The sequence below is a fragment of the Schistocerca gregaria genome, chromosome 4, assembly GCF_023897955.1.
Source record: "Schistocerca gregaria isolate iqSchGreg1 chromosome 4, iqSchGreg1.2, whole genome shotgun sequence".
Lineage (NCBI taxonomy): Eukaryota > Metazoa > Arthropoda > Insecta > Orthoptera > Acrididae > Schistocerca > Schistocerca gregaria.
This window is the reverse complement of record NC_064923.1, coordinates 267,189,758-267,213,990: the sequence shown is the minus strand read 5'-3', so window position 1 is coordinate 267,213,990 and position 24,233 is coordinate 267,189,758. Positions and strand designations below refer to the sequence as shown.

The window sequence follows — 24,233 nt, the reverse complement described above, 5'->3', positions numbered from 1 at the left end:
TAATACCTACTCCGAATTTTTCTTTTGTTTCCTTTACTGTTTGCTCAATATGCAGATTGAATAACATCGGGGAGAGGCTACAACCCTGTCTCACTCGCTTCCCAACCACTGCTTCCGTTTCATGTCCCTCGACTCTTATAACTGCCATCTGGTTTCTGTACAAATTGTAAATAGCCTTTCGCTCCCTGTATTTTACCCCTGTCACCTTTGGAATTTGAAAGAGAGTATTCCAGTCAACATTGTCAAAAGCTTTCTCCAAGTCTACAAATGCTAGAAACGTAGGTTTGCCTTTCTTTAATCTATTTTCTAAGATAAGTCGTAAGGTCAGTACTGCCTCACGTGTTCCAGTGTTTCTATGGAATGCAAACTGATCTTCCCCGAGGTCGGCTTCTACCAGTTTTTCCATTCGTCTGTAAATAATTCGTGTTAGTATTTTGCAGCTGTGGCTTATTAAACTGATTGTTCGGTAATTTTCACATCAGTCAACACCTGCTTTCTTTGGGATTGGAATTATTATATTCTTCTTGAAGTCCGAGGGTATTTCGCCTGTTTCATACATCTTGCTCGCAGTATCGTATCTCCCATTTCATCTTCATCTACATCCCCTTCTTAAGTAGGTAGGAAATTGTATTTAAAAAGTATCAATATATATAAAGTATCAGTTCGTAAAGAGAAAATAAATCATTCAGTGTGATGGATGAACCTGGTCACTATCTACCAATCTAGCTACACCCTGTACAATATTGGTGAGTTGCAGCCTTAAATCTCCACGTTCGTTTATTTTCAAACGGTTTCTTTGTTTCATCAAAATGTTTGCTACCACACTGAAGCTTTTTTCAACTAGGTATGTTGAAAGGGAAAGCGATAAGGTATTTTTCAGCAATGTTCCACAGTGTAGGATAATGTATTTTAATGTTTCGTTGCAACCAGATCTTCTGATAGCCTGGGTTGAACTTCTGCTTAAGCTCTTCGTCTGTGCTGATGGTAATCAACTCTTCTTGCATTATCACATTGGCTTCTTCTCTGGCTGTGGTATTGTACTGATTTATTATCCGTTGAGGAATTTGTAAATTTAAAAGATCCTCAAACCTCTCCGTAAAATCGTTGTGTAATGCGTCCAAGTGAGTGACATATAATAAAAGTCGTCATCTTGAAGCATTCCTGATAATTTTGACAAATGCGGAAACTGCGAATACTCTTTTCTGCCTGCATTTTGTATATAAAGGATTAGTTTACCCACGAAGGCCGATATTATTGACTTTGTTTTAATCAATCTAAGATAGTCACCCTGCAGTTGCTTTGCTTGCAGTTACTTTGTTGAACATTCCAAAGGTATCAGTCAAGTAATAAATATCTGTTTTACAATTGTTCAGATTTCCTTTCAAATTCGGACCTTTTTCTTGTAAAAACTCCAACACAGATTCAAAAATGGCTGAAAATCTTTCTAAGCAAGAGCCTCTTGATAGCCAGCGAACTTTAGTGTGCAGAAGTAATCGAGTAAAGACTTCGTCGTTTTCGTCACATAGCTGAGCAAATAACCGAGAGTTTAAAGAATTGCTTCGAATCTTGCTGGTAGCATTCATTACATATTGTAAAGACTTATGCAATCTAGGACTCAGCTTTTTTGATACTAAATGCTGCCTGTGAATCACGCAATACATCAGGCAGTTGTCGCTTTAAGTGAGCTATAAAACCACGATGACGACCAACCATAGACGGTGCACCATCAGTCGCAACAGAAACAATCTTCTTCCATGGAATAGCTTTGTCAGTAAAGCAATGTTCCACGGCCTGAAAAATCGATTCTCCTCTGGTATCAGTCTCAAAATATGTAGCAGAAAGCAGTTCCTGGCACATATTTTCATCTTTAATGAATGGAACATATCGTAACAACAGAGCTTCATTGCCGCGTAATGATGACTCGTTCAACTGGAGAGAGAATCTGTTGGTCTGTAAGAACTTGCATAAAGTGTTTTCCACATAGCGTCCCATCTCGTCTTTGCGTCTCTGAACAGTGTTATTGCTCAAAGGTATTCTCTTTAAAATATCATGTGCGGGTTTGTTCCCTAATGGCTGGTAAGATAAGCTGCTGTCCAATTGTGTGGGGTTTCCCCCGCTTCGCTTTTAGTAAAGATATATTATGGGACGCTCGTAAACCATCATCGTCTTTAATAGATGATGACGCAAACATCGATCTTATGGATGGCCTTTTGTCTAGTTTTTCTTTAAGTCCTTGAAAAAATGACAAGGGCTTACTTTTTTTTGTCAGCAAGTACTCTTGATAAGTGGTCATCCATTTTTGAAGGTTTCATGGCATCGTTACTGAATACTTTTATACATATGAGACACATCGACTAGTGTTGATTTGATGGAGATGCAATAAATCCGATCTTCAAGTAGTCCAAACTGAATTGTCTGCATTTTTTTTTTCGTGTCCGCCATCATAAAACTCTCAGTAATCCTGCAAATAAAAAACTACCTAAATAAAAAAAACAATAATAAACTGTTAAATTTGCACATTATCTTATTTTTATCATACCCAGGTAATGGATTCTTGTTAGGTATTACTGACTTACTCATTGATAAACTTGGATACTTATGTTAGGTAAGTAACTATAGCAGGTAATTAGGTATAGAAAATTCGTATTAGGTAAGTAGGTACCTATCAGCATAAGAATGAAAGCCAAAGCAAACTGAACACTTCAAAGTTTAGGTACCTACCTTCTTAACAACTTAAGTGTAAGTAATTTTAACAAATAGTTTTATACCTACCTATTTAAAATATGTTGTACGTTGTGTTTACCACTTTTTCAGTCACTTTACTTCACTTAATTTAGCTATGTAATAACTTTGTTATCTCTTGAAATAAATGAGTACTTATATGAGTTATTATCGTTGAAGCTCCAACGAATTTCAGAACGCAAATTAACTTTCACGCTAATTGCAAGCTCGTTAAATGGTAAAATATCAGGAACATGTTTGGACTTGATCATGAATCCGTTCGTGTTAAACGCGCCTGAAAGACGTACGCTCGAACTCATTATCTTGTACAAACTTGTCCACACAGACTTGCCGAGTTTTTCGTCTTGTACGAACTTGAGACTTTACATTACTACAACAATGCTATTTCCTATAAAATATTAATTACTCTTAGTACACGTAACACAACATAAACAATACAGTACCTACCTATCTTGAAAGTTTTAAATAAGAACTCGTGTTTATTTAATAGGGGTCGATGTTTAGACCTCGTCGACACCCAAAATGTCGACCCCCTAGGAAACCGATATCGACCCCGAGGGGTCCATATAGACCACTTTGGGAATCCCTGTTCTACAATAACGCAATATTTCAAAGCAATGCAAATTTTAAGAATAAAAATTACTCATTACTCGTTCTTTAAACAATATTTATTTCAAAACGAAACTTTTTGGAATTACTGCTATGGTTAACTGTTATTTTGGTGTTTTTATTCGGTTGTTAGTAAAAAGTAAAATACACCTTTAGAACCGAGACCAAACAAATACCGAAAAATACCGGTTCTTCAGAACTGAAATACAGGCATCGGTTTTAACCGGACGGTTTTTACCATCTACGTTTTGCTCCCTTTTGCATTAATTTCTGTCGCCGCCTAAGGCTGTAAGTCAGTTGTAGCGTTCTTCTGGGGAATCCCCATTTCCATAGCAAGACCGCTCCTCGCTTTTCAATTTAGAGAGTATAACTGTGGGGACACAGGTGGCCACGTTTTGTGCTTTCAAAACGAGACTGCGCACATTGTGTGCTAAGACCGTCGCAAAATCGTGTGAACAGTCAGTTACTGCTAGCGTACGTTCAGGATGACGCTAGCCGCCGGCTGAAGTCTCGTGTTGTGCAGACTCAGACCACGGGAATGCGGATCCCCGCCCCTGTCCTTTCTGAGTCTCCTCTCAAGAATCCGTGCTCCCCTCAATAACGATTTTATGAAGCTGGCCGGCCGACCAGCCTTACGTGGCCGCGGCCAGCATCAAAGCTTTATTGGCGAGCGCCGACTGGCTAATAACTTTCCCCCGCAGTGAACTGACGTGCCGCCCGACTCTAATGATTCATTACCGGCCTGGGTCGAGATTACAGACCGCGCGCGCTCCACGGCAATTGTGCGACCTCTCTAGCCGAGTCTGGGGAGGGGCGGAGGGGAGAGAGGGAGAGAAATAGGGGGTAGGGGGAGATACGAGAATGACAGAGAGAGATGTGGAAAAAGTCCTCAGTCACCGTCCTTTGGTTCGGAAGGGGTTGAGTGAGAACTCGTGCAGCGGGGAGAGGGGAAAAAAGTTGGAAGCCCGGCAGAAAGAGGCGGCGAGGGAGAGAGCGCGCAGCCGAGGAGGAACGCGGGAGGGGAGAGGCGTGACTCCGCTACAAAACTCTCCCATTTGCCTTTATTCACATCTCATCTCACGTAAAAGAGCCCCGCCCCTTCCCTCTTTCCAAATCCAACTCCGCCTTTAATAACCTGCGGCGCGGACCAATGGCGGGGCGCGGCGGGGCGGCGCGCGCCCAATCCGGCCGCAGGGATCGATGCGCGGAGTGGGGAGCCGGGCGGCCGTGGTGGGGAGGCAACGCGGGCTCGCGTCACAGGGGGGAAGAACCCGACTTCATCAGCGCGGCAACGTGCTCGCACAGTAGCGCACGCTCAGGGCCGACAAGCAGCGTCCGCCGGAGCCGAGCCGAGGACGCGACGGCGAGTGTCTGCGAGGTGTCGCGCGGCGAGGCCACATGTGTAGTGACAGCTGAGGACCGCACCGCAGAGTGGAAGGCCTACGAGTGCGACGAGATGACACAGCGCCGGCCGACCGCCCCGGCAGCGTGACACCTCTGCACGACGAAGACTCCGACAGCGGCGCCGCCTCCAAGATGATGCAGAACCCGCTGCTGTCGTACCCGGCGTTCAGCCACTTCCTGGAGCTGCGCCACCACCACCACCAACAGCAGCAGCACGCCCAGCACAGCCACCAGCAGCAGCACCAGCCGCAGGCGACGGCGGCCTCGGGCGCGGGCGCGCCGCCGCCCCCGCCACCCCCGCCGCCCCCGACGACATCGTTTTTCATGTACGCCGCGGCGGCAGCGGCCGGCACGGGCTCTCCCGCCGCCTCCGCGGCCGCCGCCGCCGCCGCCGCTGCCGCCGCCACGGCCGCCGCAGCCGCCGCCACCGCGAGGCCGCCCCCCAGCAAGTCGTTCACCATAGACGCCATCCTGGGGCTGCGCGCCACCGACCTCAGCACCGCCGCCTCCACCGCCTCCGCCGCCGCCTCCAGGACTGCCGGATCCGCCTCCGCAGTGGCCGCGTGTCGGAGGACCAACCCTTCTGCTTCGGGTAAGTAGGCCACTGTTCGTACTGATATATCCCATTCCGTGATGCACCGATTTATCAATTTTAAATCCGCGTTAAGATCGAGTTCCGCCTAGTTTTAGTGGAACGGAAGGTAGGCGACGACAACGCCAAATGGTAGTGTGTTCACTCTGTCCGCAACCTTAACTTGTCAATTACCCTAGCCCGTTACTGAATGGTGAAAGTAGAGTTAAGTGCTACCATCTGGCACATTCATCGAAGACCAAAACAAGTTCCAAAATGATTTAGAAAAGATATCTGTAAGGTGGGAAAATAAATAATGAAAAGGGTGAGATCATCCACACAAGTGTTAAAGGAAATCCGTTAAACTTCCGTTACATAAAAAAATCAATCAATTCTAAAGGCTGTAAATTCAATTAAGTACCTAGAAATTACTGTTGCGAACACTTAAATTGGAAAGGTCACATACAAAATGTTGTGGGGGAGGCGAACCAAAGACTTCGTTTTATTGGCAGAACACGGAAGATGCTACAGATCTAGAGTGCCTACACTATGCTCTTTTGGAGCATCGCTGTGCAGTGTGGGATCCAGATAGGATTAACTGAGTACATCGAGCAAGTTCAACAAATGGCAGCACATTTTGTACTGTCGAGAATCAGGGGAGAGAGTGTCACGGACATGGTACAGGGTTTACGGTGGACATAATTAAAATAAAGGCGTTTCTCGTTGCTGCGGGATCTTGTCACAAAATTTCGATCATTGACTTTCTCCTCCGAATGCAAAAACATTTTGTTCACGCCGATATACATAGGGAGAAACGATCACCATAATAAAATAAGGGAAATCACAGCTCGCACGGAAAGATACGGGTGTTCGTTCTTTCCGCACGCTGTTCGAGAGTGAACTACCAGAGAATTACTGAGAAGGTGGCTATGTAGATATTTACAAAAGCTCAAAATAAAGTATCATAATTAAGAAACTAGCAATGATACAATTTACCAAACGCCAAAACAAAATTCGTAGTAGATGTTCTTGACAAAGTTTCTGTGGTAAGCTGCTGGTGAGTGAAACAGCAGGAAAAGTGCGGTCCAAACATTTCACACGATACACTTTATTTGCTGCACAAAATGCACAGGTTGTTCGAAAATTCCCGTTACAAACTTCTAGGACTTGTAGAGAGGATTGAGTACGTAATATTTTGAATAGCAACCCTGTCCGGAAACGTGCCGTTTCCGTTCTAGTGTGGTTTCAATTCAGATGTTTAACTCATCTGCTTCTGCTTGAGGAACTGAAGTATGCGTGACTCATCCTATTGCCTATCGGGACAAGCAGGTTTGAGACTTCTCTCTTTCCCTCAGCAGACGTGCACGCGTTACACATCTGAAGCGAAACCGTTGTAAAAGGGAAACGGTACGTTTCCGGCCGTGGGTTCCTATTCAAAATATTATGTACTCACTCCTCTCTACAAATCCTAGGAGATTTGAAGAGAATTTACGAACATCCTGTATACTTACAAAAACATCTAACAGTCATATGTAACTAATATATAGTACATCTATACGTCACAGAGCTGATACCAACATATTCGCATTCGGCGAATTTGTTTCGAATTAATTTCGGACTGCTGTCAATCGTCACTTTCAATCCAGAAAGACATGTAAATATTACATGTATGCTGAAGCGTGCACAGGACGATGATGTCATGGGTCTCGATCCCTTATAGTCTCTGTGTGACTGGTGCGGGAAAACAGAGTCTCGCTACGAGCGACAGCGGTAGGTGTAGCGGACTATGATACACAGATGTACTCAGTGTGACATATAGAAGTTTTGGTCAGTTCGGGAAGCGTGCACGGCTAGCCGAAAATGTTAAGGCGACCACTCGCAATAAGCGGCAAACTCGTCTTCGAGTCTAGGTCGCGCACAAATTTTCATGTATCATTAATAGATAGAAGGCCTACGTTCCTACCTAACACAGCTGATGCCAAGATATTCGCATACAGCGGCTTTGTTTAGAATTAATTTCGGACGGTTGTCAATCGTCATTAATGTCTTTTTATCCAGATATCCAGTTATACATCAAATAATGTTTAAAAGTCGATAGATGGAGCCTGCACACCTTATCCATTATGGACTGTTTCTTTCTAAGTACTGAATAACGCAAAAGATGAATTGAAACAATTATCTGCGTCAGTCACTTTTTACTTTCTCCTATGACGCGTTTGAGGGCTCACAACCTCATCTTCACGTGGATCAGTGGATTACATTAAGTTTTTGTTTGCCGGACGTCAGTTGTTTGTTTTGAGTCTAATTTTGCTACAAATAAGGTATACTCAACACTTATTAGTGTAATATAGCATTAGAATTACAGATTGTAACAATAATAAGGGTATTTACAATATAGTCAAGCAGAAAGTACCCTCAGTTTAGTGATAAATCTACATTTTCAATTTTAGACGTCACACAAACACGAAACAACAGCATAAACAGTCCACAAATTGTTCAGATGTTGGTATACAAAGCCTTGTATGAACTGTTGCAGTTTTCAAATCACTGCCTAATATGGACGGCGTACGATAAGGCCAAATACCGCCAAAAGGAACTGTATTTTTCTTCAACAGAGGAGATTTCTTTGCTATTAATAAAGGTCATATACTGACAGATCTTTTATCAATTTATGTTTTTGTTTATGCACAATGTAGTCTCTTTCTTCGTGCAGGTAGTGTTAAGAGAAAGTGAAAGAACATTTATAGCAAAGAAAACCACCCTTCCAAAGCTGTATTTCTTTTTATTAGGGTATTATGTAGCCAGTTTATGGAGTAATAGGGCTATATGTGACATTCACAGCTAATGCAACGCCTTTTGAATATGACGAAACTTTCCTTGTTGCGCCGTTACGTATTAAATATTCCACTACAAATAAGCCCCAGTTTTTCCTCGCTGGTGTGATTTCCGAATATCGAGGCAATAAGGTAACATTATCACCTCAGTTGCTAAAGTTTCACCAAGAGCTTTGCGGCTTAGTCCTGCAACATATCTTCAGGTGATACAAATGTACTGACGTCATTTGTTTACTCTGACATTCACAATGATATTTCGTATCATCATGGCATCTTCCGTCGCAAGGGTGTCTAAGTTACATTTCAGTACTGCAATTGCGCTCCCATAAATATATAATGTGTCACACAATAGAAAAGCAATTAATTCTACAGCTGAATAAACGACGTCGTCAATGGTGTAAGGATGGGAAAGATCTTGTATTCGTACACAGATGTTTAGCACAGCCACACTTAACTGACAACAGAGAAAACAAATGTATTCGTCATTTTTCGCTTACTTCTTCCATTATCAATGTCAATACTTTCTAGTTACGAGAAGGAATATCATCATTTCACTTCCGCCGTTGCTGCTGCTTAGTAATTTAATTGGTAATAAAGGCGCAAATTTTATAACTTCTGGAGTAATTGAATTGCGGTGTCCGTTGAGGATGCGTTCGTCAGTATGTTCGCCAATTAATTCGCTAATTAATAGTGCCTTACCTGTGCCAGGCCTTTTTACAGGTTTAGGTAATACAGTAATAGCATTTATTGTACTCCTCTTTTTACTCTTAGGAGCCAAATTTTTGGTTTTTCTGTGCGGCAGCAAAGATCTGTTATAGCATCGGAAACATTCTTATTACAGCCACCGATTTTACTGCTAATACAACTGCAAACTTTCCAATTCCGCTGTAGACACTGAATAGAGCTGTGTACTTCTTTCAGGACGCGCCCTACAGTAGATGTTCTAACATTTAAGAAAACTATAATAACAGTTATATATAAGCAATCGAAAGTATACTGAACGTGCTTGGAGGCAACTTCTATCCTCGTGGGTGGTACTAAAAACCCTTTCGTAGTTCATGTGGTTTCCTTTACGTCACGTAAATGCATTGAATTTCTGTATACGAGTGGATAGGGTTTCCTTAAAATTAGCACAATTTCAAATATTTGTCAAGGGCAATGACCTTTCTTGAATACTGATTAGATTTCTCTTTTAGTCCTAGTTACAAGAAATGAATGTCCTGCCACCATTGGTACACTTTGTAGTCAATGTTCAACCTTCGTCGTTGTCACATAAAACCGCGGTGATAATGATGTTTCAGAGTTGAGAGAAGCGCAAGGAAACGCGTCTCAAACGTGTGTTTGTGTGGAATCGTAAGGCGGAACACAGCCTCCAAAAATCAAGAAAATGTCGTTGGCCTTCGCTATTTAATTAATTTGTATTCGTAGCATAGTTATACATAAACATCCGACCGGTTTCAAGAGCGTTATCTTCATTTGTCTCTTCTCGTTTTTGCGGGAACCATCAACTTCTGGAATACACTTTTTGTCTCTGTTACAAACATTGTCCCTACAGAGAATTAGACAAAAATAATTTGGCTTGTATTTATAATTTTGCTATTTTTGCTGTCGTTCTAATCAAGCCGTTTTAGACTTTATTTAATAGGACAAGTCTGAATGCCTCCAGGTACTTCACACTTACAGGCGTTACAACATAACTAAAAGAGTCTGGAGCTATAAATTCTGTAGAAAGTAGGAAGTGTAGTTAATAAAATGATGATAATTCGTAACGGTTTTGTTACGCCAATATCAAAATAATTATGAGTGGAAGGCAGAGATTGGAATATTATTGTACATAGAATACCGAAACACTATCTCAATAAAATCACAAAGTGGTCACGGGAAACGTAGCAGTATACTACAATCGAATAAAGATTTTTGAAAATAAAAGATAAAACTCAAAATAAATGTATCATCTGGAGACAGAGAGGAACTGGGAAGTACTAGAACACGAGCTAGTGAGAGCTAGTAACCGTGAAAAAAAACCTGAATTTTTGTGTCTTGAAAGCGACCGTCCGCCAAGGTAACAAAAACACCAATTTCATGTTCCCCATCATATGAGACCAGCCGGATGAGACAGGCAGCAGTAATCATTTTCATCGTCAGAGACCGGAAATGTTCAGCGCAGAGAAGAAATATTAGACGGAAGGAGGGAGAGAGGGAGGAAGGGGGTGGGGCACAAGAGAGTCTAGTGTTACAACACCGAAGAGGATGTAAATAAGAAATGGGACCACATAGCGAACTCAGAAACTGTGAAAAGTAATGTATGTTGTTAAAAGGAATGCAAATACCTGCATTTCCAATTTGCATTCGGATACTCCCTTCATTACCACTAAACATGTCCGAAGAAGGATTTCACTTATTTTGTAATGTTCTACAGCAGATATTGCCTCATATTTCCGTCAATACATAGCACTGCACATTAGTTATGCAGTTTACATAATTACACGGCCGTCTTTTCTTCCTTGTTCAACTCCTTTCCATTGGTTTCCTTGCAAGTGGAACTCAAAAAATGTTTCCGGGCGTTTTTAGTGTCACTGCAACATAACTAAAAGAGAGAATTTACTGTCAGTTATAATCTAACACACACCAGTTTTGTGTTACTGATATTTGCAGACAGTCTTTCTCGCTTGCTAGTTATCTTAACTGCTACCCTTTTTTTGCAACTGATTTCAGTTTTGTTTCCTTACCCAACATGTTTCAATTGACAGTTCTAGGTTCAAAACTGCTACTTTGAAATACAACGTATATAAACCAAATGACTCAAAACGTACAATATAAACACCACCCACGGGTTAGGCTTTAGGCCTGTTCCGATTGGGCAAAGTAGTTGCAGCTTTTACATGCACAAGGTGTTCCACCTAATAGGGGTAAAACCATCCCAAACAACTTTGATCCCATGTCAGACATGGGGGTAAGATAGAGAGTACAGTGAGTACTCTTATTCACTAGATCCCACAACAGAATGCATTGACAACAATAACTGAGAGTAATTAATTATGAATTACCGGCAAAGGACATATCCGCAAATTGATACATTTCTTCAAGTTCCACAGTTCCAGATGTCTGCCGCAAAAACAGTGATTTCTTTCGGGACGTTCAGTGTTGAGCAGAAAACAGCGTTCAGTAATATTGTCCTAAATGTGCGTACCTCCTCGACAAAATTCGCGTGTTTGTAATCGTCTACGTAATTTAACATTTTACGATAAAACTCGAGACTGCGAACTTGCTTACGTCGAAAAGAGCTTGCACGTCGAGGTCTCAGCGAAACTTAACAGAGAACAGTTACTCAAACATAAACATTCGTCAATAAATACACTCACTTTCTATTTGATTATTTATTCCTTACTTAATATAATAATTGTTCAATTGTACACAAAGGTAAGAAATCAATTGTCTAAAAATAATGGTATGTATGTAATCAGAATTTGTCTGTCTCAACTGCTTTAATAAAAACCTTGCTACTTCCTTTTAAGTCAGGTTAGAACCGCATGTCAATTCTTTATCACGGGGAAGTTTCGATATCGTGTTGTAATGCTGATGGAAACAACTGGGTTCTTACATTCCGATCTTTGTCTCCCAAACTCAGTTCAAAACATTCACACCACAGTAACAATAGTGTAACGGCGTTTATCTTGTGGAGACGCATAACGATTCCTCGTATTTTGCTACAGAAACTCACTTCTGTTTCTTAACCAAATATGTTTCACCTGATTGTTTTAGGGATTTTAAGTTACATACAAAACAAATGATTGTTATAATAGTGTGTCGTTTCGAGTCATTAGCGGGGCCCACACGGCCTCTTCAGGGCAAATGAGGAGCTGCTTGAATAAAGAAGCAGCGGCATCGTCGGGATTAATCTACTGGCGACAATGGCTGGGGAGATTGACGACATGTTGACTACCACATGTGTCGTCATCATAGATCGCTCCGCATACTGTCTTGCAGGGAGCAATTGCCAAATCGGAACAGGCCTAAAGCCTAACCCGTGGGTGGTGTTTATATTGTATGTTTTGAGTCATTTGGTTTATATACGTTGTATTTCAAAGTAGCAGTTTTGAACCTCGAACTGTCAATTGAAACATGTTGGGTAAAGAAACTAAACTGAAATCAGTTGCAAAAAAAGGGTAGCAGTTAAGATAACTAGCAAGCGAGAAAGACTGTCTGCAAATATCAGTAACACAAAACTGGTGTGTGTTAGATTATAACTGACAGTAAATTCTCTCTTTTAGTTATGTTGCAGTGACACTAAAAACGCCCGGAAACATTTTTTGAGTTCCACTTGCAAGGAAACCAATGGAAAGGAGTTGAACAAGGAAGAAAAGACGGCCGTGTAATTATGTAAACTGCATAACTAATGTGCAGTGCTATGTATTGACGGAAATATGAGGCAATATCTGCTGTAGAACATTACAAAATAAGTGAAATCCTTCTTCGGACATGTTTAGTGGTAATGAAGGGAGTATCCGAATGCAAATTGGAAATGCAGGTATTTGCATTCCTTTTAACAACATACATTACTTTTCACAGTTTGTGAGTTCGCTATGTGGTCCCATTTCTTATTTACATCCTCTTCGGTGTTGTAACACTAGACTCTCTTGTGCCCCACCCCCTTCCTCCCTCTCTCCCTCCTTCCGTCTAATATTTCTTCTCTGCGCTGAACATTTCCGGTCTCTGACGATGAAAATGATTACTGCTGCCTGTCTCATCCGGCTGGTCTCATATGATGGGGAACATGAAATTGGTGTTTTTGTTACCTTGGCGGACGGTCGCTTTCAAGACACAAAAATTCAGGTTTTTTTTCACGGTTACTAGCTCTCACTAGCTCGTGTTCTAGTACTTCCCAGTTCCTCTCTGTCTCCAGATGATACATTTATTTTGAGTTTTATCTTTTATTTTCAAAAATCTTTATTCGATTGTAGTATACTGCTACGTTTCCCGTGACCACTTTGTGATTTTATTGAGATAGTGTTTCGGTATTCTATGTACAATAATATTCCAATCTCTGCCTTCCACTCATAATTATTTTGATATTGGCGTAACAAAACCGTTACGAATTATCATCATTTTATTAACTACACTTCCTACTTTCTACAGAATTTATAGCTCCAGACAAATGCATTTGGTTTTTATATCTATTATTCAGCTTTCTCTTACTAATCAGAAATCGTTTTTAGTTCTATAAAGACCAACCTTCCACAAATTTTAATTCTTTGTAATTGACAGGATACAATATTGCGAAAATTGAGAGAATAAGCTGACAGTTTGCTAAATAATAGTTTCCAGCATATCCTGATTTACTCAACCGCACCACGAAAGACCGCAATTGCACCTTCACTGGCAAGAACGCTTGAAGCGCAGTGTGGCAGAAAAGTCATGGTGTTTCCTGATTGACGCCGTGTTACCCCTTTCGTTGACACTGTGCCAGCTGCTGTCCAGAAACGATTTATCGCATTCTCCCAATTTTTTTTAATATTCATACATTGCTCATTATAGATAAAAGGAGAGGAGTGTCTTTGACGTTAGTTCCTGTCACGTAATTGTGTATGCATTCGTCACTAACATACTTCATTGATTTTAAAAGAACGAAACGTAAAGCGAATGGATTTGTGACAGCCGCAGGTATCTCAAAACAGCACAATATTAAATAAATGTAAATGTCGTGTGGCTAGAGCCTCCCGTCGGGTAGACCGTTCGCCGTATGCAAGTCTTTCGATTTGACGCCAGTTCGGCAACTTGCGCGTCGATAGGGATGAAATGATGATGATTAGAACAACAGACTACACAGTCCCTGAGCGGGGAAAATCTCCGACCCAGCCGGGAATCGAACTCGGGTCCGTAGGATTGACATTCTGTCGCGCTGACCACCCAGCTACCGGGGGCGGACAGCACAATATTAATGATGAGCTAAACGAACTTTAATTTTTTTAAATTGTATTTCACATCGTATAATCAATTAAGAGCGTGATTTCGTATTCAGTACTAGTTTTTTTTTTACAAAAGTCTTGTATTTGAGGGAAAATGGAGATAGTATACATCGTAAATCCTCTTCCAGAGCGGATCAGTGTTTTTTTGGCTCTCACTGTGTCTATATTCATGACAGTAAATTCCATCTTCCTTTCATACATCGTTTTCACTTCCATTCGCTTTGTTCCCTTTCATACCGACAGATCCTGAATTTGTGGTTAACCAATCGTTCCAGACGAGAAGTAGCCCAAACATAACAACGAAACGGTCTTTCGCTATGAATCTTGTGGCAAACAGCGGTTACTCACCACTCTAGTCAGTGGAGGGATAATGCCATGGATACAGGGGTTCGACAAAATATGGAAACACCGTCGCTTCAACATAAATGCAGACCCTAAACAAGCATGAAGGTGGCGCTGTTGTATTTGAACAATGCCCTCAGTGCATTAGAAGTGTCAGTCTGATCAGAACAGTGGTCTGTGTAGATGTGAGTGCATTGTGTCAGGGCTAAGTGAATTCGAACGTGGACAAATTGTTGGTGCTTTCAGGAAAAGCGGAAAAAACTTCATCCAATAAAGTTATAACGCGAACGGATGTGTTGAAACGGTACAGTAGTTTCCGCTCTATAAGCAGCAGGTTTCGCTGCTCGCTCGCACCGGGAAATAGAAACAGAGGTGGCTCCGCAGCCAATTTTATTACACAACGCGGCCGGCCGCGGGTGCAACAGAACCCATGTGGATGGGTGGAAAGAAATGTGTCAGGCTTCATAATACGTATTTATATGTGTCGTGTATTATGCATTTCTTGTACGTGGGTGTGAAACTGCACATGAACTTTCCTAATCCTCCTCACACCTTTCCGTAAAGCGTGGCCAAATCTTTGTTGGAAAGTAGTTCTGTAGTATAGTAGAGCCTACCTTACTCCTGGATAGGGGATCAGAGAGACAGCGCAGGAAGGTAAAAGTCAAAGACTTTCCAGTGTCACAAGATTTGGGGTCGAGAGTTTGGTCACGGCCAAGTGGTTCGACCACCCCCTCCACCGGGGCCCAGGAAGACCTCCAGGTGCCCGCCATATTCTAGGAGGGTTACAGAAGACGGGTAAGTGAGCAGACGTGCCCTCAGTGCGTCTGTCTCAATGTTCACGCATGAAAGAGAGGTATTAGAATATTTGTACTAATTCTTTTATTTCCAGCTTCGGATTGTGTAAGGTAATGAATGTGCTCGTTTAATTCCGGAAATTTGACCCCCTGTATTAAAGTATCTGGTCCCCAGTTTGCCCGTTATCCTCCTCACATAATGAATGTCCTATGTAAAATATTGGGAGACTTTGGTTGTATACATTTGCCCAACGCAATTCCGTCTCACCCGAGAAATGTGCGTGCAGATTAGTATATAATATACGCGGGCTATAAGTTGTAAAATTGTAATATCTGTAAACTGAAACAATTGCTCCTATCGCTGTAAAGTCGAGTGATAATGTTTACAATAAATAGTAAATGAACTGTCCTTAATCATTAACATACCTTAAAAATCACAAAGAAGTCAAGTTAAAGGAATTTATTTAAAATAAAAGCTATAGAATGCAGGGACCCACACATCAGCGTGTGAGCCTTCGTACAGAAAGGACACGCTCTCTAGGTAGCGCTCTCAAGCTCCCCTCCCCAGTTATCCGTTGCGCAATTTTTATTCAGGGCTTGACGACATCAACTTTCATCTGGCGTCCCTAGGCAAGGAGGTAAGACGGTAAACTTTCAGTGTGAGTTGCGTGATCATGACAGGTGGTCGTTGAAGAGGACTGTGACGAAAAATAAGAGGGCCACGGCTGCAGAAGTCGCTGCAGAACTGAGCGTCGCACTTGCGAACCCCGTCAGAACCAAAACAACACGAAGGGAGCTCCGTAAGCTGGGAACTGCGGGGCGAACTGGAATTCCAAAACCGCACATCAGTGATGCAAAAACGTGTAACATGAAAACATGGTTCCAAAGCCATAAAACCTGGACTATGGAGCAATGTAATAACGCACTTGGTGGGATGAGTCTTGTCTCACACCATTTCCAACTTCTGACCGAGTTTACGTGTGGCATACACCGTCCCAAGCCTAATGTACAGACTGCATCTACATCTACATCCATACTCCACAAGCCACCTGACGGTGTGTCGCGGAGGGCACCTTGATTACCTCTATCGGTTCTTCCTTCTATTCCAGTCTCGTATTGTTCGTGTAAAGAAAGATTGTCGGTATGCCTCTGTGTGGGCTCTAATCTCTCTGATTTTATCATCACGGTCTCTTCGCGAGATATACGTAGCAGGGAGCAATATACTGCTTAACTCCTCGGTGAAGGTATGTTCTCGAAACTTCAACAAAAGCCCGTAGCGAGCTACTGAGCGTATCTCCTGCAGAGTCTTCCACTGGAGTTTATCTACCATCTCCGTAACGCTTTTGCGATTACTGAATGATCCTGTAATGAAGCGCGCTTCTCTCCGTTGGATCTTCTCTATCTCTTCTATCAACCCTATCTGGTACGGACCCACACTGCTGAGCAGTTTTCAAGCAGTGGGCGAACAAGTGTACTGTAACCTACTTCCTTTGTTTTCGGATTGCGTTTCCATAGAATTCCTCCAATGAATCTCAGTCTGGTATCTGTTTTACCGACGATCAACTTTATATGATCATTCCATTTTAAATCACTCCTAATGCCTACTCCCAGATAATTTATGGAATTAACTGCTTCCAGTTGCTGACCTGCTATATTTAAATGATAAGGGATCTTTCTTTCTATGTATTTGCAGCACATTACACTTGTCTACATTGAAATTCAGTTGCCATGCCCTGCACCATGCGTCAATTCGTTGCAGATCCTCCTGCATTTCAGGACAATTTTCCAGTGTTACAACCTCTAGATATACCACAGCACCATCCGCAAAAAGACTCAGTGAACTTCCGATGCTGTCCACAAGGTCGAGAGTGAAACATGGTGGGGTCGGTGATGTTTTGGGCAACCATATCACTGAATTCCAAGGGGCAATGCTAGGTGGCATTCCTACCAAGTATCATGTGACAGTTTTGGCTGATCAGGTCCATCTCACGTACATAATGTTTGTTCCCCAATGGTGACGCTGTGTTCCAAGACGACAAGGCCCCTTGTCACGGCGACGGCTGGTATTGTTTGAAGGGATAGCTGCTTCAAAAATCTACGGTTACCAGCCGTTGAATACTGGTCCCTATTTTTATTGGACCAGAGGCGGGAATCTCCCTACACGTCGGTCAGGGGCCCTGAAGATGGCTTAATATATCGTCGAAACTAGTAGCCCAGTAAAATAACAATTTGGAAATTTAGACGGCTGAAAAGTGTTTGGATTCGACATTGTGTACTGAACAGCCGAGGTCTCGCAACCATCTGTGAAAAGATGCACATCCTGCCTCGGGCATGGGTGTGTGTGATGTCTTTAGGTTAGTTAGATTTAAGTAGTTCTAAGTCTAGGGGACTGATGACCTCAGATGTTAAGTCCCATAGTGCTTAGAGCCATTTGAATTTGAAAAGATGGGCGTACAGAGACTCTCAGGAAATATGTCATTCAGCACATCCCGCCCGTTCAAACTCCAACGTCGGGGTGCACCATCACACCGGAAGACGATGGACGGAGCAGCTCTTCGATCTGCGGTAGCAGGAACTGTTCGAGAATGGCCAGGTAAACGTTTCAAGTAACTGTATTCTCTGCGCATAAAACTGATCCTATCACACGGTATCATGAATCAGGCCACACCAAACGTGAAGCTTTGCTTTGTGCTCACGTGTGTCGTGTGGCTTTACGGAACCCCATATTTTAATGATGTGGCGATTTACATGTGCAGAGATGTGGTGCGTTGCTTCATCTGAAAACAGGCACTTTTTCTCTTACACGTAAATCGTTGCTTTTTTCTGAAATTATTAGTAATCTGACATTACTTCTTTTGTCACTTCGCTACGTGTTACTTTTGGCTTTGTGCCTCTGCTTGTCTTCCTTTTGTAATTTCTCACATCCCAAGGAAAACACATAATAAAAAACAGCACATGGCAGGGGGCAGGTTGTTACACCGTAACATCGAACTCCACTGAAACTGTATAAGATTTCCCAGCACTGGAAAGTTGCACAGGTCACACCAATATGCAAGAAAAGTAGTAGGAGTAATCCACTAAATTACAGGCCCATATCGTTAACGTCGATATGCAGCAGGATTTTAAAACGTATATTGTGTTCGAATATTATGACTTACCCCGAAGGAAACGTTCCATTGACACACAGTCAACATGGATTTAGAAAACATTGTTCCTGTGAAACACAACTATCTCTTTATTCACATGAAGTGTTGAGTGCTACTGACAAGGGATTTCAGTTCGATTCCGTATTTCTGGATTTCCGAAATGCTTTTGACACTGTACCACAAAAGCGGCTCGTAGTGAAATTGCGTGCTTATGGAATATCGTCTCAGTTATGTGACTGGATTTGTGATTTCCTGACAGAGAGGTCACATTTCGCAGTAATTGACGGAAAGTCATCGAGTAAAACAGAAGTGATTTCTGGCGTTCCCCAAAGTAGTGTTACAGGCTTTTTGCCGTTCCTTATCTGTATTAACGATTCTGGAGACAATCTGAGCAGCCGTCTGCGGTTGTTTGCAGATGACGCTGTCGTTTATCGACTAATAAATTCATCAGAAGATCAAAACAAACTGCAAAACGATTTATAAAAGACATCTGAATGGTGTGAAAAGTGGCAGTTGACCCTAAATAATGAAAAGTGTGAGGTCATCCACATGAGTTCTAAAAGGAACTCTTTAAAGTTCGTCTACAAGATATATCGGTCTTATCTAAAAGCCGTTAATTCAACTAAATATGTAGATATTACAATTGCGAGCAATTTAAATTGGAAGGAACACATAGAAAATGTTCTGGGGAAGGCTAACTGAAGACTGCGTTTTATTTGCAGGACACTTAGAAAATGTAACAGGTCTACTAAGAAGACTGCCTACACTACGATTGTCTGTCTTCTTTTAGATTGCTGCTGCGCCGTGTGGGATCCTTACCAGATTGGGCTGACGGAGTACATCGAAAAAGTTCAAAGAAAGGCAGCACATTTTGTATTATCGCGAAATATGGGAGAGAGTATCACAGAAATGATACATGATTTGGGCTGGACATAATTAAAAGAAAGGTGTTTTTCGTTGCGACGGAATCTTCTCAGAAAATTCCAATCACCAACTTTCTCCTCCGAATGCGAAAATATTTTGTCGACTCCGACCTACATAGGAAGGAACGATCACCAGGATAAAATAAGGGAAATCAGAGGTCGTACGGAAAAATATAGGTATTCATTCTTTTCGCGCGCTATACGAGATTGGAATAATAGAGAATTATGAAGGTGGTTCGATGAAACCTCTGCCAGGCACTTAAATGTGATTTGCAGAGTATCCATGTAGATGTAGATGTAGACATCACCATGTCATATTCGGTTACAGATAACCATCATTTTTAAATTGCAGAGAAATTTTAAACATTTTATTGCTCTCCTGAAGCAGTAGCTTTTTTTCTTTTTTTTTCTTACAGTGATGTACAGAAAGGCTACATTGCTATTAAAAAAACACTCGGAGAAGAAAAAATTACAATCAGATGTAGAAGCAGCGTTTCCTCCCGCAGTCTGTAATGCTGAGAGTTACCCTCCACCGATCAGCAAAACAAAATGTATCATCAGGTGGCATCATCTACAGCGCAAAATTTAAAATCCGAATGTAACGACTGGTTTTAGGTGATTTGCTCTCTGTAGACGCCGCTCCTCCCGAATACGGTTCCATTGTCTTAACGACTGTGCCATTTTGCAACTGGTTGTAGCTTCAGCTCTGTAAAGGAATACGGAGCTGGTTTGGAATTTAAACGTGAACACTGGCGACGGTTTGGTGACCAGAAAATCTTCCCCGTCACGTTCAAATTCCAGTGCAGCAAATTCTACCCGCCACCTGCGTTCGAACCAGCTCCCTGTGGGTTAGGCCGCATTGCCGACCGCAATTAGCGCCCCCTGGTATGGAGGCGGCTTCTGCGCCACTGCATCAAGTTAAATACTGGCTGTGCCGGGCTGCGGCGCCGGCTGTGGCTTCGCTGTCACACGTAATTGTGTCCTCCCCTCCTCCCACCCCCTTCACCACCCACAACCCACCCTCAGGATAAAAGCACAGCTCATTGCGACGACCCTGTTTTCCACTTCTGCGCGAAAGAGACAGATAAAGTAGGTGCTCCTCTTGTACAGGCAAGTTTCATCGACACAAAAGCACAACGTGTCTTAACGAAACATTAGTGGTTGTCAGCATGCTCTGGGTTCTGGTCACACGGGCCAGATGGAACCTACCGACCGCCGTGTCATCGACCGCCAATTAGGTTTTTTGGCTGCGGCATGGAGTGGTGGCGGCGGGTCACCACACCGCTCTCCCTGCCGTTGTCGGATTTCTACAAATTGGAACCGCTACGAGGATGCCTTGATAAGCCTGATAAAAAAACAAGAACAAATGTTTGTTTCATAAACAACTCACTTTACTTCTCGGCACAGTCTCCTTTGAGGTATATACACTTGGCCCAGCGATTCTCCAGCTTTTACATCCCATTGTCGAACTCTACAAAATACTCGTCGACTGCAAACTATCTCTCCCTCGTTTGATGAATTTTTTTTTCCAGGAAGCCAAAGTTTCAAGTTGGTGAACAGGAAGAAGTCACTTGGGGCTAAGTCTGGTGAATAGAGTGGATGAGAAACAATTCAAAGCCGGCCTGTGTGCCCGAGCGGTTATAGGCGCTTCAGTGTGGAACGGCGCGACCGCTACGGTCGCAGGTTCGAATCGTGCCTCGGGCATGGATGTGTGTGATGTCCTTAGGTTAGTTAGGTTTGAGTAGTTATAAGTTCTAGAAGACTGATGACCTCAGCTCCCATAGTGCTCAGAGCCATTTGACCCATTTTGAACCAATTCAAAGCCGAACCATGCAGTGTCGCCACACTCTGACGTGTGCGGTAGTGCATTACCTGGAAAGAACACCTTTTGCGTACCAACTTTGGTCTTTTTTCAGCCAACGTATGTTCTAGCAATAAAGCAGGGTCTAGTTATGTTGTGCCTTTTTCCAAGTAATCCCAGAAAATCCTGGCTACCACCCTACCAACTGACAAAATCGGTCTTTGTCTTCTTCGGAACACATTCACCAGCCATTGTCCATCGTTTTGACTGCCGTTTTGTCTCGGTTATAGGTATCAAAAACAGTCACAAATCGGCGCAAAAAGCCTTGCGGATTGCGATTAAACATCGCCACATTTTTTGTTGAAATGTTTTGCCTGATGCGCTTTTGGAAGACTGTGACCAATTGTGGCACCAACTTCACACACAGCTTCTTCACAGCCCATTTTCCGTGCAAGGGATTGTGCACCCGCTCAGTTGAGATACATACAATCTCGGCAATCTAATGAATTTTTATTCGGTGTTTGTGCATTGCCGTGTCGTCGATTTTGTCAAGAGTGTCCTCTGTGCGAACTCAATAGGACGGCCGGTGCGCCCCTCGTGTTCGATACTTGTCCTATCACGTTTAAATTCAATCATACAAAAGTGAATGGTCTTCAATAATGGTGCAGAGTCAGCGAGAACTTCATCCAGTTCTGCTTTGATTTGTGAAGCAGTCCAACCTTTCAAATGAAATTGTTTATTGACAGCACTTGGTTGTCTCCATTTGAACCGCAGTCGACACACTGTCTAATTCAGCCAGCTATCAACAATGAACTGTGCGCTGCACATTGTTGAAATTCTTTATGCGATCCTTGGAATAATCAAGCTTACCAACCACGAAGACGTCATAAAACGTTCCATTTTCTCGTGGAAATTTACCAGACTTACCAAAGCATCCTCGTGCTTCCTGTTCACGCAGCTCCTCAATTGGCATCACGAGGCTGAGTGCACCTGGTTTCGATCTTCACGCCAAGTAAAAGTCCCTGACAGAACTTGGAATCGAACCTGGGTCATCCGCATAATGATCAAACACGCTAACAGCTAAGCTACATTTTTCCTGGTAAAAATCTTGGCACAAATAATGCCACAAAAACTGTAAATATATTCAGTTACAAGAAGTAATTTAAGGTGCAATGTCCAAATTCTTGGAAGGTTTTTCTAACAGTTCACATTTTAAGACAAAGTGGCCATCAATGACAAATAAACTATTTGAGAAGTCTCAGAAGATCATAAAAATAGTTTATCTTAACAGTTTTCATCATAGTTGGTGGCTCTATAATGCAATTAACTTGGCTGCAAGTCCCCGGGCTTTTGGCAACACAGCACCAGTAACTGTAACATGCATAACTTGATCCAATGCAGACTTCAAAAACCTCCCTGTCAAGTTATCAGGTTTAGTGTATTCATCCTTCTGGGCAGTTTGGTTTTTTGTTGAATAATGGTGACTTATACTTGAAGCGTCGAATTCAAGATACCATGCATCTCATAGTGTTCCTTCAAGCAAACATGAAATTTTGGCCCACTATTGGTCTTTGATAATCACTTGTAGTTCTTATTTTCTATTCTGTGATTCAGTCTGCAAAATTAAAATATTTTCATCTTTGAAAAAACTGACATAAGGTTCCGAAAAACAGTTTTCAGGCTGACATCTGAGACGACCATTCAACTTCGTACTTATCATTCGCGTAGGGACCATGTAAAAACATACAATAATCCTCATGTATTGTTTTTACGGTTGTAGCAAATTCTTTGGAAGAGTTTGTTCTTTTCGTCAGGAGGAATGAAATTTTCAATGATTAAATTAACAATAGAGCTTGCTCCTTCTTAAAATCGCGCCTTTCTCTATTATATTCTTATATTCTTATTTCCTGCCTGACATCAGTTACCTTAGCAAACAGCTTTGTTGATTTCAATGTTTTAAACTCGGCTTCATGAACAAGATTCTCATATGTAGGTCTTATGTCATAAGCAGCATCTCCTTGTTCTTCAATTTTGTGTCACATTTCTGCTTCTTTTGTCTTGCATTCAGCTATCTCCTGATTTTGTATTTCTAATGCTTTCTGCTGTTCGTTCGTGTGATCGATTATATTCTTCCCTCCTCAAAGTAACCTTGCTCCGCGTTTCGCGTGTCTGTGATTCCTGATATTTCGAAATGAGTTTTTCGACAGCAGTACTTTCTTTTTCCGAAGAGTTTCAGCCATATACGGAGGCGGACGGTTGTAACTGTACCCGACAACAAACTGGTCTCCCCCAGAAGACATCTCGCAAATTCCGTGTAACAATGGGCAGTGAGGAAGATATTCCATAAGTTTCTCCAGGTATGCCACATCCAACTGCAGCCACGCACTTGTGATTAGCCTTTCTACTACCAAGATTTTTATTTCACACAGAACCTCTGGGGTCATACTGACCCCAAGTAATTGACATCAGGTATATCGACAGTATCTTAATGAACTATCATAACAACATACATTACAGCCCTTCAGCCTAACAGTCATCATTCTATATTCAAACCTATTATATACAAGAAACAAAAAGAAATTAGACTAGGGTTTTACAGACTCCACTGGTAATAAGTGCAGTAAATCATGAATCGATTTTAATGTATTGCAGCTATAGAACTGTACAAAACAAGTGAAATAACTTTTCATTGTGTTTATGGAGCCATATTGACCCCAGAGGTTAAGAGGTGTGGCAAAAAACACTAACTCTGGGTACAGAAATACGCATGACATTTTTTCACTATTGCAGGTGTTTAGGATAACATGTGTTCAACGTAACATGCATCATTCTACTTTCATAAATTTTACATTCAAGAAACAAACAAACATTTTCCATTGGGATCATTTTGACTCCAATTGTACTTAGCGCAAAAAACCATGAATAAATTTTAATGTGTTGCAAATACAAAATGAACGAAATATCATTGGATACAATCGGTACAGAGAAGGGAAGTCATATATTTTAAAAATGATGGTTTTGAAACCAACGGAAATATATATTTGCAATTAATGTAGAATAATGAAATTTCGGAAATACATTTAAATGATTAACATAGTAAG

General features: G+C 42.0%; 1 protein-coding gene across 1 annotated transcript in view; it reads left to right on the top strand.

Moving 5' to 3' along the window:
* The first annotated feature begins 4,887 nt into the window (after positions 1-4,887).
* LOC126267685 (homeobox protein Hox-B4-like) overlaps positions 4,888-24,233 on the top strand; it is a 125,342-nt gene continuing 105,996 nt past the window's right edge. Inside the window, exons 1-2 of the mRNA XM_049972987.1 lie at positions 4,888-5,104; positions 5,174-5,347. Of these exons, the coding sequence (XP_049828944.1) occupies positions 4,888-5,104; positions 5,174-5,347 (391 nt within the window). The remainder of the gene's footprint in view (positions 5,105-5,173; positions 5,348-24,233) is intronic.